The 16534-nt window shown below is 39.5% G+C and overlaps 2 protein-coding genes across 6 annotated transcripts; one reads left to right on the forward strand and one right to left on the reverse strand.

The window, feature by feature from the left end:
- Window positions 1-361: 361 nt before the first annotated feature.
- Window positions 362-4838, reverse strand: LIG4 (DNA ligase 4). 2 transcript variants are annotated; one of them, XM_071742917.1, is made up of 2 exons: window positions 4625-4838; window positions 362-3987 (listed from the first exon to the last, which is right to left on the reverse strand). In XM_071742917.1, exons 1-2 carry the CDS (start codon window positions 4726-4728, stop codon window positions 1233-1235), a joined length of 2859 nt encoding a protein of 952 aa, XP_071599018.1. In that variant the 5' UTR covers window positions 4729-4838; the 3' UTR covers window positions 362-1232. The 2 variants fall into 2 exon arrangements, with proteins under 2 accessions (XP_071599018.1, XP_071599027.1); XM_071742926.1 differs by lacking the exon at window positions 4625-4838 and adding an exon at window positions 4347-4442.
- A 41-nt stretch (window positions 4839-4879) lies between these two features.
- Window positions 4880-15536, forward strand: ABHD13 (abhydrolase domain containing 13). Of its 4 annotated transcripts, none has more exons than XM_071742937.1 (3): window positions 4883-5011; window positions 6789-6824; window positions 10360-15536. In XM_071742937.1, exon 3 carries the CDS (start codon window positions 10395-10397, stop codon window positions 11406-11408), a length of 1014 nt encoding a protein of 337 aa, XP_071599038.1. In that variant the 5' UTR covers window positions 4883-5011; window positions 6789-6824; window positions 10360-10394; the 3' UTR covers window positions 11409-15536. The 4 variants fall into 4 exon arrangements, with proteins under 4 accessions (XP_071599047.1, XP_071599038.1, XP_071599067.1 ...); XM_071742966.1 differs by having other exon boundaries at window positions 4913-5011; window positions 6793-6824; XM_071742946.1 differs by lacking the exon at window positions 6789-6824 and having other exon boundaries at window positions 4880-5011.
- The last annotated feature ends 998 nt before the right edge of the window (window positions 15537-16534 follow it).

Genomic DNA, 16534 nt, shown 5'->3' on the forward strand with positions numbered 1-16534 from the left:
ACCCTCCACTGTGTGCTGGCCCAACACTGGATCCAGGACTGGTGATTTTCTGTTATCTATCTCTCTCTACTTTTCTTCATATAACCCCCTCCTACAAGATTTCCCAGTTCTTCTTACAGTGATTTTTATATGAACACAACTACAAAAAGCATTGAAGAAATAGGTCAGCTAAAAACTGGTTCTGTGTGATCAGCCCAGTTCAGCAGTTATGTTTGATCCTGCTATAGACACAAGAACTGAGGCTTGAACCTTTCTCCTCTCAAAGTTAATGCATAAATTATCTAAAAGTAAAATAAGAAACTAGAGTGTCATGTTTACACAGGAGCTAACTCTCACTAAAAAAAAAAAAAATCATACCAGGTAGGCTTTACAAATTTATTTTATTTAGTAATTACAAAAATAAATATATTAATGGAACTGGATACTTGAAATTAATTTTACATTACTAAAAATAGAACATAAGTTTTTTGAAAGATAAAACATATTTAAGTGTAAAAGTCTTGCTGTCACACTTCACAGCTTAACTGTAACGAGGTCATTACAGTTTTTAAGTAATTGATCTAAATTTTACATATATGTAGATCATTATTAATTTATTTGCATCTCAGACAGAAGTTCAGATTTTATTTTACAATGGCTATCTATACAAAGAAACATGAGATCTATGCAATATCCTAAAACCAAAGTATTACTGTGGCTGTATGGACTCTGCTAAAAACAATGTGAACATATTAAAATAGTACAGATAAGACTTATAAATTACTGAATTACACAGCATATGGAACATACAAAAAATAATTCTATATGAATGTATAATATATTACTGTGTAATGTATAATATATGAATGTAAGTGATTCATAAATTGATAAATAATGTTAAATAGTAGAATCTTCATAAAATAGAAAATTATTGTCTCTATTTTGAATAACAGAGACAAGCACTATTAATAGAGTTCTCTTATGTGAACTATAAGATCTCTCTGGAGATCTGTTTGTGAAGTAAAAGGTTTGCATTATTTATCATGTGGTCAGCGTTTTTTTCCCTCCAACATAGCTTCTGCAACACTAATTAAAAGCTTTACTCTAATTTCAGCAATACAGTACCATTCTTCAGTCAGACCGAGACTTAAGCAGACATGAAAACACATTAAAAATATTAAGGCAAATTCATAATATCCAAAAAGTTCAATCATACCAACAACAATGCTTTCATTCCAAACTTACAAACTATATTAAATTAAGTATGAATTTTCATTCTTTAGGACTCCTGCCTCCACCGACTCCGTTACCCACAGTTCAGAAACTATTTTAAATTTTTTCCCAAAAGTTCTCCTGAGTACTTTCACCTCTTCTACCCGGGATTTATCTTCTCCTATAACAACATGGGAGATACCCTCTTCAAGATGAGAGACTACTTTTGCACCATAAAAACGAAGCTCCAAAGCTCTAATTGATATTGTTGTTCCATGGATTTTGGTCCTGGGGTCATTCAGAACAGCATAACAGTCCACATAAACGGTGTTTCCTCTGAATATACTGAGCTGACAGCTGTTCCATGAATAACGTTCTTCTAACTCTGCAATCATCTCCAAAGGCAACCCCTTTTTGTCCTTCATTCTTGAGAACACTTCCTTGAGCTGTGCAACATCTGCATCTGCTGTGTAGCTGTCTCCGTAGCAATCATACTCACGAGCAAAATGTTCTTGTGTGTCAGGAGACATGTGAATCATAAAGGCTGGCTGCCAAGGCACCAGCATTTTGGTTTGAAAACACTGAAGGAGCCACTCTGCCCTCACCACATCGTATTTGTTGGAAGCAATGATGTTTTTCACTCTGACATTCTCAGCTCCTACAATGACACAGTAAGTCTCTGGCCCTGGGTTCTGTACAACGCTGCCACCACACTCAGCTATTCTGCTTTCCAGATCAGACTTGGAGTGTTTTGGTGTTCCTGTCACAACACAGAATTCAACATCTTCAAATATATTTGAAACCTTGCTTACATTGGAAAGATCAGGAGCTTTAAATTGCTCAGCTATTCCAATTACTTTCTTCACCTTTGATACAGTTTTCCTTTTTTTCTCCTGTGGCTCATCATATTCATCTATACAAAGGTGCTTAGATGCCAGCTTCCCTTCTGCTTTGCTCCTGAGATCTTCTAACATGTCTGATGTCATGCACTCATACCACTCTTTGTCCTCTCTTATCTTCTCAATTCGGGGGAACCTCAAAGTACAGTCAGTTTTGTACATATCACTGTTAACAATCTCAGCTGCCTTGATCTGAACTATGACAGAGTTGCAAGGTTCAATGTACATTTCAGGTTTTTCAGTTCCACACAAGATGTTCCAGGGAGGGTCCTTCCTTTGGTAAGGCTTCCAATGTTTAGCCAGCTTCAAACCTAAATCATATAGTTCCTTCATAGTATAGCCAGAGCCCACACGACAAATAGAGTGGAAAACTGTAGGCTTTTCATTTGGGGGAGGTGTCTCTGCAACAGCACACAGGAAATGGGACATCATTCCACCACGTGAGCCCTTTCCCCAGTAACCACCAACAATTAAAAGGTCTAGTTCATCCATCAGCCCATTGACATATTCTGGCTTGATTTTTAACCAGCCCTCCCCACGTTTGTCAGGCTTGTAGGTGGACATGGGATCTTTCACCATGATCCCTTCCTCTCTGTTATCTATTGCTTCATTTAAAGCATCAATCACTTCTTTTCTTGTACTGGCAATTTTTTTAGGTACAGCATGTATCCTGCCTGTTACCGGGGTAAATACCCCACTTAGGATTTCATATCTTTTGCTTAGTACTTCATGGCCCAGCTTCTGATTGTTAAGCATCAATACATCAAACACACAGAAGCATGTCTGCAGATCAGAGTCCTCCATCATTCTTTTTATGTCAAATCTGTTTCCTTTTTGCATAAAGGTTTGTGTCCCCGGATTGTAAGCCATCATTTCCCCATCAAGAATGCAATTTTGTATATTACTCTTAAATACATTATGAATAAATGGTGTTAATGAACCATCAAGGGGGGAAGCACCAAACTGCTGAGTATAGTCAAACCCATTTCGAGAAAAATATTTATACACATCACCATCTTTGTGCATCTGCATACGTTCACCATCCAGCTTAGTTTCTATGTAGAATACCTGGTTATTCATTTGTTTCTCAATTTGCTGGACATCAGCAATAGCAGCAAGCATGGGTTTAAAGGCAGAAAACAATGTGATTGAAACATCACTAAGGGAGACAGAGGGATCATGCAGTTGTAGGCAAACTTTTTCCAAATCAGTCGTGACATTGTGTAACTCAGCAGCATCAGGATGAAAAATTGAAAATATGGTTTGCTGACTAACACTAAGCTTCAGATCCTTTATAATCATCCTGATGAGCCATTTTTGTTCCAGTGCTGTGCTCTGGGTAATTAACTGAAGGAGACTTTTCTTTAACAGACCTTTGTTTTTAGCAGCATTATTATTAGCTATTGCATCTAAGTGTTCGTTGACTTGTTCTATTGTCAGCCTGCCTTGCTTTGGGCTCCTGGGTTTTAACACAAAGTACGCGACCATTGCAAAATCTCCAGCATCTGCACGTGAGCCAGCAGGGGTTCTGTAATTTAAAAGCTTTGCAGCATCTTTTCCATCTTTAGGTAAATTAAGCAGTTCAATATACAGCTTCGCAAGCATAGTTTCTTTAATTCCATAGGCCATCCTTTCTCTTTCCAGCTGTGGAAGAATAAGCCGCATAGCTGGATAAAAAGAATCCGTGACGTCTTTCTCTTTCTGATGAAGAGCATCATGGAATTTTCTCCAGGAATCCAGGAACTCCTTGAAATACTTGATTTTCTCCGGGCGAGATTTACACATCTGCATACGCTCCAGTGTGGAACACAGATCTGCAAAAGGCACGTGAGAGGCCACCGTTTTTCTGGGAGAAGGCTGCAGAGCAGGTGCGGAAGCCATCAGAGTCTGTTTTACACTAAGGGGAAAAAAAAAAAAAAAAGTATTTGTAGACAAAAAACCCCCAAACATCACCACACTGTTATGTCTTAAAAGAAACAAACAAAAAGATAAAGTCTCTTATTAGGACTTACTGTTTTTCTCATTTATTTAGTTAGGATTTATCTGTTACCTCTTCTGTTTAAGGGCCAGCAGCTCGCACTGGTCTTTTCACTGGGTGAAACTCAGCAGCCAGGGCTGCCACACTCCGACAGCCGGCGGCATCCCCGAGGCGAGAGGGACAAAGGAGAGGAGCAGGCACCGAGCACTCCTCCCCGCTGGTGGGAGCCCGATTTCTCCTCCCAACACCCCCATACAGCCTCCCGGGTGCCACCCCACCCTCCGCTGAGCCTGAAGAGATCCGCCGGGCCTGCCACGGGCAGCGTCCTGCTTGGCTGGGTGCCGTCCCTGGGGGTCCCGGGGGCTGGAGGGGTGACAGAGACCAGGGCAGGCACCACCCAACGCGCCCCATCAGACCTTTGCCATGGCGACGGGAACCGACACCACCCCCAGGACACCTTCCCCTCCCCACCGGCCCCGGAGCGGACCAGCGGGAAGGCGGGGGAAATACGGACGGGAGAGCAGAGGGAGGGTCGCCCCCAGAGGAGAAGACTTACACGGAACACGGTAATCCCGAGGAACCGGCGGTGGACGCGGAACCGCGGTCACGCAAGATACTTTCCGCCCCGGAAGAGGAGGAGAGCATCGTTGGCACCGCCATCCGCGCTCCTCCCCCGGGCGCAGGGAGGCCCCGATTATCGCGACAATGGCCGCGCCTGCGTAGCTACTGCCGCGGCGGGGAAGCGCTGGCTGAGCCCCGGGCGGAGGAAGGCGAGGAGGAGGAGGAGGGAAAAAGAGAGCGGAGGGACGCTGGCCCGGAAGAGGAAGCGGCGGAAATCGTGACTTCCCGTCTCGGAAGGAGGGAGCCGCGGTAGAAGTTGCGCGTCGGGGTCTGCGCTGGGCTCGGGCACCGCCGGCGGCGGCTGCGCGGGAGGATGCGGCGGGTGGGTCTCGTCTCTCTCCTCGGGCCGGCCCCGTCTAGTCCCATCCCGCAGGGAGGGAGTGGCAGCGGCGGTGGAGGTTGGGGGAAGGCGTTGTGGCCGGTGCTGTCGCTGCAAGGCCCGGGATGGGGCGGGCAGGAGCCGAGCGGCGTTTTGGAGGGCGAAAGCGGCCTGGGGGGAAAGCGTGTGGGGAAGTGGGGGGTGAGTTTGCGGTGGGCTTTGTGTTGTTTGGATTCTCGCCGTGACTAAAAGTGGGCGCTGCGTGGGCAGGGAGGAAGGGCCTGGCGGGCGGGTGCCACACTCTGGGGGTGTGAGGCGCCGTGCCCGCCTCTCGGGAGGTTTCTGCCGAGGATGTGCCGGGTCGGCAGCGCCCGTCCGGGTTCCCTCAGGTGCCCCCCTCTCCTGTGGGACCCTGGGGCGCAGGATCTTTGCAGCAAGACCCCCACCCATCCCACGGCGTTTGGTGTGTGCCCGGTGCCGTGCGGAGCGCTGTCTGCGGGTGGGGGTGCTTGTGGAAGATGGGGTAGATGGCGATGGTAACTTTAGCGTTGCTGTGTGAGTATGCAGAGAAGACTGAGTAAGGTGTTTATGTAAAAACGGAAATAATTTAATATTCCTGGAAAGTGTTCTGTTTTAGGAGCCCATGCTCATTAGAAAGGCTCTTCAGTATGATAACCATCCTCGGTTTGTTGTTCTAGGTTGTTTTTTGTTCGGATTTGTTTTGCTTTTTTTTGTTTTGTTTTGTTTTTTACACGGTACTGGCATAATTCAAGACGTTTTTCTAAGGCTCATGAAGGTTTGGCAGTCGGGATGGGGGATGTAATAATAGGAGTTAAAGGGAAAACTGTTCAGTTTTGAATGTGCCACTGGATGCGGAGCTGGGGAGGGTTGCTGCAGTTTGAAATCAAGTGGGAGAGGTGACTCGATGGCTTTTAAAGGCAGAGCCCTTAAGTGGCTGGCACGTAGTTGTTCTTACTCTGCTTTTTCCTTGGCTAGGACTAGTTATATTTCTATTTTAACTTTAAAAAAAATAATTAATGGGAGTCTCTCTAGGCTTTTAGTACTAAGAAAGTATATTTTCCTTGTCTGTACTAAACTAGCAGGTTGTCTTCCAGGTTAGTTCCCCCTCTGAAACTCAGTTTTTACAGCTAGAGAGCTTCCTATTTCTACTTAGAGAAGTCTCAATAAATATGAATAAACATAAATCTTGCGTAAATATTGTCTGTTTTGGAGGAGATGGAGTGTAGATGAAGGAAGTGCACTGGAAAGAAAGAGGTATAATCAGATATCTTTCTGTGTTCTTAAGAAATAACTCTCATTGTTAGTTTTGCAACTGAAACCTGAAAGACTGCAATAGGTGTTAGTTCTAACTTATTTATTTAATGCTTTCTAATGAGAAAGCATCTATTAAATGCCTGAATGCCTCTCCTAGCACTCGTTTAAAGTCTGCTTGTATTACTTTTAAAAATTAGCTTTAGGAAGGCAATGTAAATCTGTCGTAACTTTGTTAGTATGTACTATATTTGTTTTATGCTCTGTATTGTATGTATAAAACACAAGAAATTTCAGTGATTCTTGAGCTTCATTGTAGGATGTTTTCAAGCTTACCAAATGTTTCAAACAAGCTAAGTTTGATACTTTTGTCAGTAAGGCAGGTGTAACTTGTAGAGTACTGGCTGTTAGAACTTCTTTTCTTTCAAATAACTGAAGACAAATAGTAGTTATATATGTAATTCAAAAGCGATTTTACTCAAAATTCATAAATGGAATTGTCTTTCAGGCAGAGATGAAGCCTGGGATATCATCACATCCAAAGGTAAATGTTTTATAATATGATTAATTTGTGAAAATAGCAAAATATTTTTTTTATATTAAAAAAAGTAGACCAAGACAAATACAACAGAATCTGTGGCAAACACAAGAGTAATTTCAGTTGCAAATCAAAACAAATAAAAAATTATTCCGAACTACTGGAAGAAAAGACTTGAGGTTTTATGATCTTCAGTTGATAATATTGTCCATTTCAGAGTAGCATTAGGGCACAGTAGAATATTATTTAAATGTCTGTTCAAAAGAATTTCTTTTTTTCCTCAGAATTTTTATTGTTACAGGTGATTTATATTTTCAGTAGTTACTTAATTATGGGATTCATAGCTCATTTGATAGGACACGGAGGTCTGTAACAGCTCCTGTACTGTGGATTCAGCAGTGGAAAAGCCTAGATGTTTGTGTCCATCTACATATGTAGATGTCTCTGTGGAATGAAATTGAAACTCATCAGTTCCTAATTTCACTGAGATTTCGTTTTGTGACTGTAAACTGAACTGGTCTTTAATTGTCTCTAACCCAAAGGCAAATTTGAACCAGACTGAATTGCTGTTCTGTGTTCATGGTTTCCATGAATTAACTTTGTATTTCAGTGTTGATTTCTGCTTGTCTCTTTACAAGCATCTTCAAAAGCATCTTGTCTCTTTACAAGCACTTGTAGCAACCACCAGGCTTCACAAAGGCTGCTCTTTTTTGTGGAAGGAAGGAAGGAGGAAATGTGAAACAGATAGATGGTAGAGGAAAGATCGCTGAGCATATCTGTTAGGAGAGGGCAGAGGAGCTGGATTTACATAGTACAGAGAAAATTAAGGTAGGTTATGTATCTGGAGGTTAATAAGCACTGAAATAAAAGTAAAGAATTTGAGTTGCTTGGTGTCCATTTCTGTTAAATATTAGGCAGTATTTTCTACTAGAATCAACAGTTTGGGTTGGAAGGGATCTTCAAGATCAAGTTCCAGACTCCCCTGCATGGGCAGGGACACTTCCCACTAGACCCAGTTGCTCAAAGCCCCACCCAACACTTCCAGACACTTCCAGGGAGGGGGCATCCACAACTTCCCTGGACAATCTGTTCTGGTGCCTCACTACCCCTGCACTGAAGAACTTCCTAATCTCTCATCTAAATCTCCCCCCTTACAGTGTAAAGCAATTTCCCCTTGCCCTATCACTACACACCTTTGTACAAATTTCCTCCCCAGCTTTCCTGTAGCCCCTTTCAGGTACTAGGAGGCTGCTTTACAGTCTCCCCAGATCCAGGCTGAACAACCCTCACAGCCTGTTTTCATGAGAGGTGTTCCAGCCCTCTGATCATCTTCACCTTATAATTCACTTACTCTATTTATTTATGTACTTTACATGGAAATTTGGTTCTGCTTGTATCCTCGTCAGCTTTTCAGGTCAAACCAGATAATGCTGGTAAGACCTGCTACTTGTGACTCCACAGAAAGCATGGTGTACAGTTTTATCAAGAACAATCTTGTGTTGGTTTATCTTAGGGTCTTTTCTAGTGTTGTGTGTTTGAGGAACCATTATTTTCCTTTTTAGTGATCTCTCAATTGATAATGGAAGGAGGCAGGGAAGAACATAAGGCAAACTTGTATCTCGGTTCTCTAGCTAACAGATCAGGTAGTTAAGATATGAAGTATGAGATGTGATCTGATTCAAGTCTGGAAATAGACATAAATAGAAGTTTCAAGCAGCTGGGAAATAAACTAGTCATGTAGTTGTTCATTAGTGCAAAGTAGCTTGTAGGTGAGTATGAAATGTTTGTGGCTGTGTAGTTTACCCTTCCTGATAGCCTCCATATGTTGAGTTCTAGTGGTAGGATACATTGGTTTTGCAACTCCAGTAGCAAAGTTTATATATGTTTATCAGAAGTAATCACACAGCAGCAGTATTTCAGTATTATAACATTCTGATAATATCTTACTGAAATTAAAATAATGCACGAATGAAACTACCATGGCTTATAAAGTCACCTGTATCAGTTCAAATAGCAATCCTTCATGTATGTGGGATAGCCAGCAGCAAAACTGAGTCACCTTAGATAAGTTGTTTTTATTACTTTGGTTTTTAATAGTTGGCTTTAACAGTGGGTCTCTTTTATGAAAGTCTTGCTGATAAAACACTTTTGGGTTCTCTTTCATTTTGTAAGAAAGTCTGTTATTCAAAATTTTGTATGGATTAGAGTGTTTTTACTGTGTTCTTGTAGTCATAAAATGCAGTGCAGGAAATGTTTGTTCACTTCCTAATGAAGTTCTCTTACAAAGTACTTTCTCCTAATTACTGTAACTTTTTTACTAGGGAAATGGATCACAGGAATTAAATTTTCATGTAGCTATTATTTGTGTGTACTTGTATATGGATAGCAAACATGAGCTCAAATGTAAAAGAACAAAGTTGGGTAGTTGCTCTCTAGACTACTTTATATTTCACCACTTCTGCGTATTTGGAGTAGATACACTATCAGGCAGTTTTTTCTTGGTTATATTTTGTGTTTGTCATATTTGTGGAATGAAAAGGCTATGGCTGCAGAGATCACTTTTTGTCACTTGATTCTACCAAGATGGGTAGTGCATGTCAAACTTCTTTGGATTTAATTCAGCTTCTTACTGCACTGCATCATTTTAGGAGGCTTTAACTTTAAGCATGTCTAAACTGTAATTATTATCTGCTGTGTAAGTTGAGAGTATTCTTAAACAAGTGAGCTTTTGGTATCACTTCCACACAGTGTATTTGGATTTTCAACAGTCATGCTTTTCATTGATCAGACAATAGTGTAATTAGCTGACGGATTTAAGTGTCCTCATATGATGATCATGATGATGATGATGATATCTTCCCTTCAGCCAAAGGTGGATTACTGATCTGATAGTGGAAAGGTGTCACAGTAAATCAGAACCAAGCCAAATATAACAAAACATCTGTCAGAAAAGTAACTACAGTGTGGTATCCTACCGTAGCAGACTTTTTTCTGACCAGTTTTCGTGTTGCTGCATAATCACAGTTGAAGATTCAACACCACAGTTACTAAATGATAGCAGATTCAGTGTGCATTGTGAGCCTCTGCTGGTTGCTGAGTGAAGTGCACAGGCTAATTGAAAGCTCCTCTTGGCCTGAATCAGTAGCAACTGAGTAATAAGGGCTATTTTTTGTGAGTTTTCTGGATTCAGGAATTACTCAAGTAGCTTTTACAGACTGTATGGTCATTAGGGATGACTGAGGGAAAGCATAAGTTCTTATAGTCTCAGTCAACCATTTTTGTAGTGCTATTGATGGAGCTTGCCTGCTGAAATAATGTAAATAGGATTTTGAAGAGCTCTAAAGCCTTTTCCTTTTAATTGCTTTTCTAGTTGTTTTACAGGATTGAGTGGTTTCCAAACATTTAAAGGAGTTTGCCTCCAAGTTTGATGTTTATGCTTTAATGTAGTGACTTGCCGTTAATTTTCTTTTGGCATAGATGCTTAAATCACTTTTTTTTTTTCTCCTATATTTATACATATATGTTTGGGTTTTTTTTACAGGATTTACTTGGAGTAAAAGATCACTGACTTCTACAATGGAAAAGTCATGGATGCTTTGGAACTTTTTTAAAAGATGGCTACTAGCTTTGGCTTCCTGGTCTTGGAGTCTCTGCCGCATTTGTCTTTTACCCTTGATAGTAACTTTTCACTTGTATGGAGGCATTATACTTCTTATATTAATATTTGTATCAATAGCAGGCATATTATATAAATTCCAGGACGTGCTGCTTTACTTTCCTGAACAGCCCTCTTCATCACGCCTTTATGTTCCTATGCCTACTGGTATACCACATGAAAATATCTTCATCAAAACCAAAGATGGAGTTCTTCTCAATCTTATTCTGCTGAGATACACAGGGGACAATGCAGCATATTCTCCAACCATCATTTACTTTCATGGGAATGCAGGCAACATTGGCCACAGGTTGCCAAATGCTCTGTTAATGCTGGTAAACCTGAAAGTAAACTTAATTCTTGTTGATTATAGAGGGTATGGCAAAAGTGAAGGAGAAGCAAGTGAAGAAGGTTTGTACTTAGATTCTGAGGCTGTTTTAGACTATGTGATGACTCGGTCTGATCTTGATAAAACAAAAATTTTTCTTTTTGGCCGTTCCTTGGGGGGAGCAGTAGCTATTCACTTAGCTTCTGAAAATTCCCATAGGATTTCTGCCATCGTGGTGGAGAACACCTTTCTTAGCATCCCGTACATGGCCAGCACTTTGTTTTCCTTCTTTCCAATGAGATATCTTCCTTTATGGTGCTACAAAAATAAATTTCTGTCCTACAGAAAGATCTCTCAGTGCAGAATGCCTTCTCTTTTCATCTCTGGGTTGTCTGACCAGTTAATTCCACCAGTTATGATGAAGCAACTTTATGAATTATCCCCAGCTCGGACTAAGAGATTGGCAATATTTCCTGATGGAACTCATAATGACACTTGGCAGTGCCAGGGTTATTTCACTGCGCTCGAACAGTTCATCAAGGAAGTAATAAAGAGCCACTCCCCTGAAGAAATGGCGAAAACATCATCTAACGTAACAATAATATGATTGGTATTTTTCTCTGGGGTGGGGGGAGTATCTGCACTGTACCTTGATTTGTGAAAAGTGGTGAAAGAATGTCCATTTTTAAATGTATGTCATGTCTGTACTTGCCTAGAGAGTAAAATTAAACTTTGAAAGGTCTGATGCTTTATTAAGATGTTTCAGATAACTTTTACATCATTTGCAGCATTGTAAATGAACCATTTTATGTCTTTCTCTTTTTTTTTTTTTTTTTTTTTTTTTTTTTTGATCTCTGTCCATATATCCCATTTGTTTGATATGTACCACGGATGCTATTAAAGGAACTTGCTACAAAAGTAGTGCAGAATGCATTAGTTGAGAACAATGGGAGGCTCTTCAGTATTCACTGGTTGTATGTGTGAGCTTTTTGGACAGTCATGGTTAGCTCAATGATTTGTTGTTTCTCTTTGAGTTTACTTAAGGTGTGCCATGCATGAGATTAGTGTTTTATTCCTTGAAATTTTATATTATGCAAGGTGGGAAATCTTCAATGTGCTAAATAATATAAAATAATATTAATGGTAGAGTATACTTGCAGGTACACTCTCCTGGGTTGTTACCATTTTCTGTGGTTATGCATACATCTGTATTTGAAACTGCAACTGGAGAAAACACTTGCACTTTCATTTTGTCATTTGTATTGTAATAGTTGTATGTGCCTAAACATCGTGGCTTCAGGATTTTGCCCAGGCAACTTTTTCATAGAAACTACAAGTACTCTTCAACGAGAGAGCAGTGTGATCTAAGATCTTCTCTGCCCTAAGCTCTCCTCACTACCATGCACTATTATATTTGTTGCTATTAGCATGCTTGTGTGTTTGAGGTAGGGCAGAGTGGGTAGTGTGAGAGAAAGGAGTGTCATACAAGGTAAAACAATTGATTTGTGTTTGACTTTTAGGCTGGTGTAATTAAGCGTCTGTGCCCTTTACACCTCCAAAAGAAGCAAATCCAAATAATTACCAATGATCATGTGATTAGAGATTAATGTATATCATTGTTACAGTGAAGAAAATAAAAATAGTGCATTAAATTTAGAAGACCTTAGGTTAGTCTAAAAGACAGTTATTTTAACACTTTTATCCATTTGCTTGCAGAAAATCCTACAGATCTGTTGACCATGTAGAAGTAGCCTAAGCATTATTAGAAGTGATTTTTCTTTAGCTCCAGGAATTTTTGAAGCTCATGTCACCACTTAAGATCCAGCAGAATATAAATTGAGAGAGTTTGATTCTGACTGCATGTTGGGGTTGGTTTTGTTTGCTTGGTTTTTAGAAGCCCTTATCCTAGGTAGGCATATCAAAGCTTTATGCTGTTATCTTAGTCTGTATTGGAGTATGAGGCTGTTAAAATCTCTTCTACAGATTTATTTTTTTATTTGCTGCAGCTGATGGTTTGCCTCTTCAATTTTTTTTTTAATAAGCTGTAGAAAATCTCCCACATGATCTGTACAGTTGGCATTCAGACTGAAACCTTTAAATAAACTTTTCAGCTATGTTCCAATTGAGAAAACATCTCGGCACATGCTTAAAACCTGTTTTGTGATGGACAGTGGTATTTTAAGCTTGTGCTTAAGTTCTCTTGTTATGCCTCCTAAAATTTATTACATAGATTGACAGGTTTTATGTGCACATGGTAGTATTTTCAGTGATTTATAGGCAGGGTGATAGATCTTTACTTAAATGACATTTTCTTTATTTAAATAAAAACATTCATACCAGAAGCTGCTTTCTCTGGTAAGTTTCTTTTGACATGCTATTATTAAGATTTTCCTAGAGTTGATTCAAAAAGCTGTAAACATTTTCTGATTTATTGACCTACAGTCATTGGAGACAGTGTAGTTTTAAATCTGAGTGAAACTGAAACTTATTTCCTCAGCATTCCAGTCTTGGTACTTTTTTTGGAGGGAGGTGGATAGAGAAGGTGTATTGGTGAAGTTTGGTTGGGGGAGTGTTGTTCAAATGGCAGAAAGGAGTTAATGGACGTGGCATTCCCTCTCCCTGCTGTGTTCTAAAAAGGCAATGTGAGCTGTTTGCATATATTGTTTCATCTATTTCACATCTCTTCAGAATTAAGGAGAGGAGGAAAATAAGTGAGCAAATACTGCTTTTCAAAAAATGAGCCAAAAAAAAAAAAAAAGCCAAAAGAGTAGATGACCTACTTGAGACAGAATGAAGAGAAAGGAAGTAATTGTTTCAGAAGTTGTCATAACTGGACATTAAATACCATTTTCTATAAAATGTTGATTTCTGAAATAACATGACTTCTTACCCCACTCCCCACCAATCAAAGACACACACATCAACCCAAAATATCCCCTGTATTGTGTGACATTTGTATACAAATGAAGCATTCTATTTAGGCATGCAGACACCAAGTGAAAGTCACATGTGTGGTGTTAGATTATGGCAATCTGGAGTTGTTTGAAGTGGACTGTATCTAAACTACTCCGGATTATCAAGCCATATCATTTCACCATATTGTCTGCAGGACATAAAGATGAAACTGCCTGATTCTGTAAGTATGAGAAGGCACAGTTGTCAGATATATATTTATATATATACATTCTTTACACTTCATCTGGTTTCTTCCACCTAGGCACATTATTACTTCTCCCTTAATGGGCTGAGTGCATAAACTTTTGAGTGAATGTCTGTTGCCTTTCTATTTTTTTACTGCATTGGCCATGCAATCCCCTAAAAGAAAACAGGAAGGAATTTTTTAGTGCAACTTTCCATTGCTGTACCTATGATCTTTAAAGGAGGAGGAAACTTGTTTTTATTTATTGTCTGTGTAATGGAAACTCATGTTACCTGCTGCTAAAACCTGTTTTCAGGCAGTGAACTGCAAGCAACGTAGTAGTAACTAAATTGCCAAAAGGTTTATTATGATACTGTTATTTTTATTTAATTTATTACCATTGTATGTTCTCCCTAGAGTTCCTGGTTTGTGTGTACATGTTTCCCAAGTATTTGTCCTGTATATATAAATTTCTAGTTTGAAAAGAGGGAGTTATTTTCACAGGTTTGTAAGAAAACATCTTGGTTTAAATATAGTCATTAAAAGAACTGTTTCTTTTATAAGAGGAACTTTAAGTTTGTTTTGTTTATTAAAAAAAAAAAAAAAAAAAAAAAAAAAAGGAAAGAATGGGCCAGGGTCAGGGGTTGAACTGAATCAGCTATAGCAGTAGAGTCCTTGTAAGAAACTGTCCAGGATAAGACCTTGTGTGCACACAAGTGTGTGGTTTTAATTAGTGGAAATATCTGAGGCTTCCTGCTTACCCAAGTTTACATTCCCAGTATTTGTTTCTGAACTGTGAAATGCAGAGAGACAAGCTATGCTTTCATCAGAAGAAATGTTAACTGGTGTAGCTGCCCTCATGTCCATTTCTCAGGTAAAATTAGAAATAGAGCACAAATATATTTGGTAGGCTGCAGACAATCTCTCAGTTGAAGGGCAGATGGGTTAACTATTTATGCAAAATATGCATATTACCATCTCTTAGCTAATCACTTGCATCATATTGGATGTTCCCAGTGAAGACTGCAAGGCTGAAGTGAGAGTCCAAGGTATGGCCTCTTCTATTAGCAAGAAGATGCAGACATACCTCCATTTATCTTTCATAAGTCAGTTCTTGAGAAGTACATTTTTATTTTTGTTAATGACAGGTGATTTTGCTAGAGGTACTTCTGCCAAATATAAAGTCAGTGCCTCTTGCATGGAGTGGGATCAGCCTGATATATCCCTTTAAGAATAAATTACAATGCCATCCTGCTTGTATAATTTAAGAGTCAAACCCTGCAGAAGTGTAAATAGAGATAACATTCAAGTTCTAAATAGCACTTGTGTTTTGAACTCAGAAACAGTCACTGAATATATGATGCAAGCTTTTTTCTTCCTTTTTTCCTTAGTATATAGTTAAAGGAAAAATGTCTTAAGTTTTGTAGGCAAAGCATAAATGTTACTGTAAATGTGCTAAATGTGGCAAACCTTTACATTCTCATTCTAGTTGTTTTTTACAATAAAACTAATTTTACAAAAAACACTTTTCTATTTTTATGTACTGACATATGCAATAAATTGATACAATAAAAGTGCTGTTAATGTCTTGCTCTAGTTTGTGGCCTGTCTTCAGTGTGTGTGTACATTGGTATTTTTCTTGCATGGTAACTGATCAACTTCCAGGTTGAGCACATGGAGTAGACACCTGCATTGTTAGATGTGGCATTTGTGGAAGGCTATTACAGTAAGGAAAAACTCTATTGCAGGGACCTATTTTTAAGCTTTGTCACTTATCCTGACTTTTGGGAAGTGTTAGAAAGTAAAACTGATACGCTGTAGCTCCTCATCACTTTCAAAATTTCCTTTTTATCTGAGGACCTAAGAGATTATGTAAATATTGGCTCCCTTATTTTGAAGTGTTTCTGTCTAGTTTGAGTCTTGTTTCTAGTAGTATTTCAAATTCAATTTTAAATGCTATAATCCTGTCATGGCATAACCCAGCAGGCTGCTAAATACCACCCAGCTACTTGTTCACTCTCCCTTGCTCCATAAAGGTAAAAGAGAGTCGTGGGTTGAGATCAAAACAATCTAATAATTAAAAAAAAATGAAATAGTAACAGATGTACAAACAAGTGATGCTCAGTGCAACTGCTAACCCCCTGCTCACCTCTGCCCAGTCTGTCCCTGGCTAGCAATCCCAGAGGAGAGCGATCCCAAAACTGTGATTCCAGAACAGCAAGTGAGTGGCTTTCCAGCCAGCTTCCATCTGTATATGCTCATACATACATACATACATACATACATACATACATATATATACATACGTGCTCATCTGTTCTGAGCATGATGTTCCATGATACGGAATTTCCCATTGGCCAATCTGGATCCCTTGTTCTGGCTCTGCTCCTTTCCACCTGCACACAAGCAAAACACGAAGAATTGAAAAGTCCTTGATTTCTTAGCAACAACTGAAAACATCAGTCTATTATCAATATTCTTCTCATACCACAACCCATACTAAACCCAAAACATTGAGCTGTTCTAGCAGCTAAGAAGAAAATCAGCTCTGTCCCAGCTGAGCCAAGACAAATGCCACACCAGCAGGTTTATAG

The sequence above is a fragment of the Heliangelus exortis genome, chromosome 1 (genome assembly GCF_036169615.1).
Source record: "Heliangelus exortis chromosome 1, bHelExo1.hap1, whole genome shotgun sequence".
In the NCBI taxonomy this organism is placed as follows: domain Eukaryota; kingdom Metazoa; phylum Chordata; class Aves; order Apodiformes; family Trochilidae; genus Heliangelus; species Heliangelus exortis.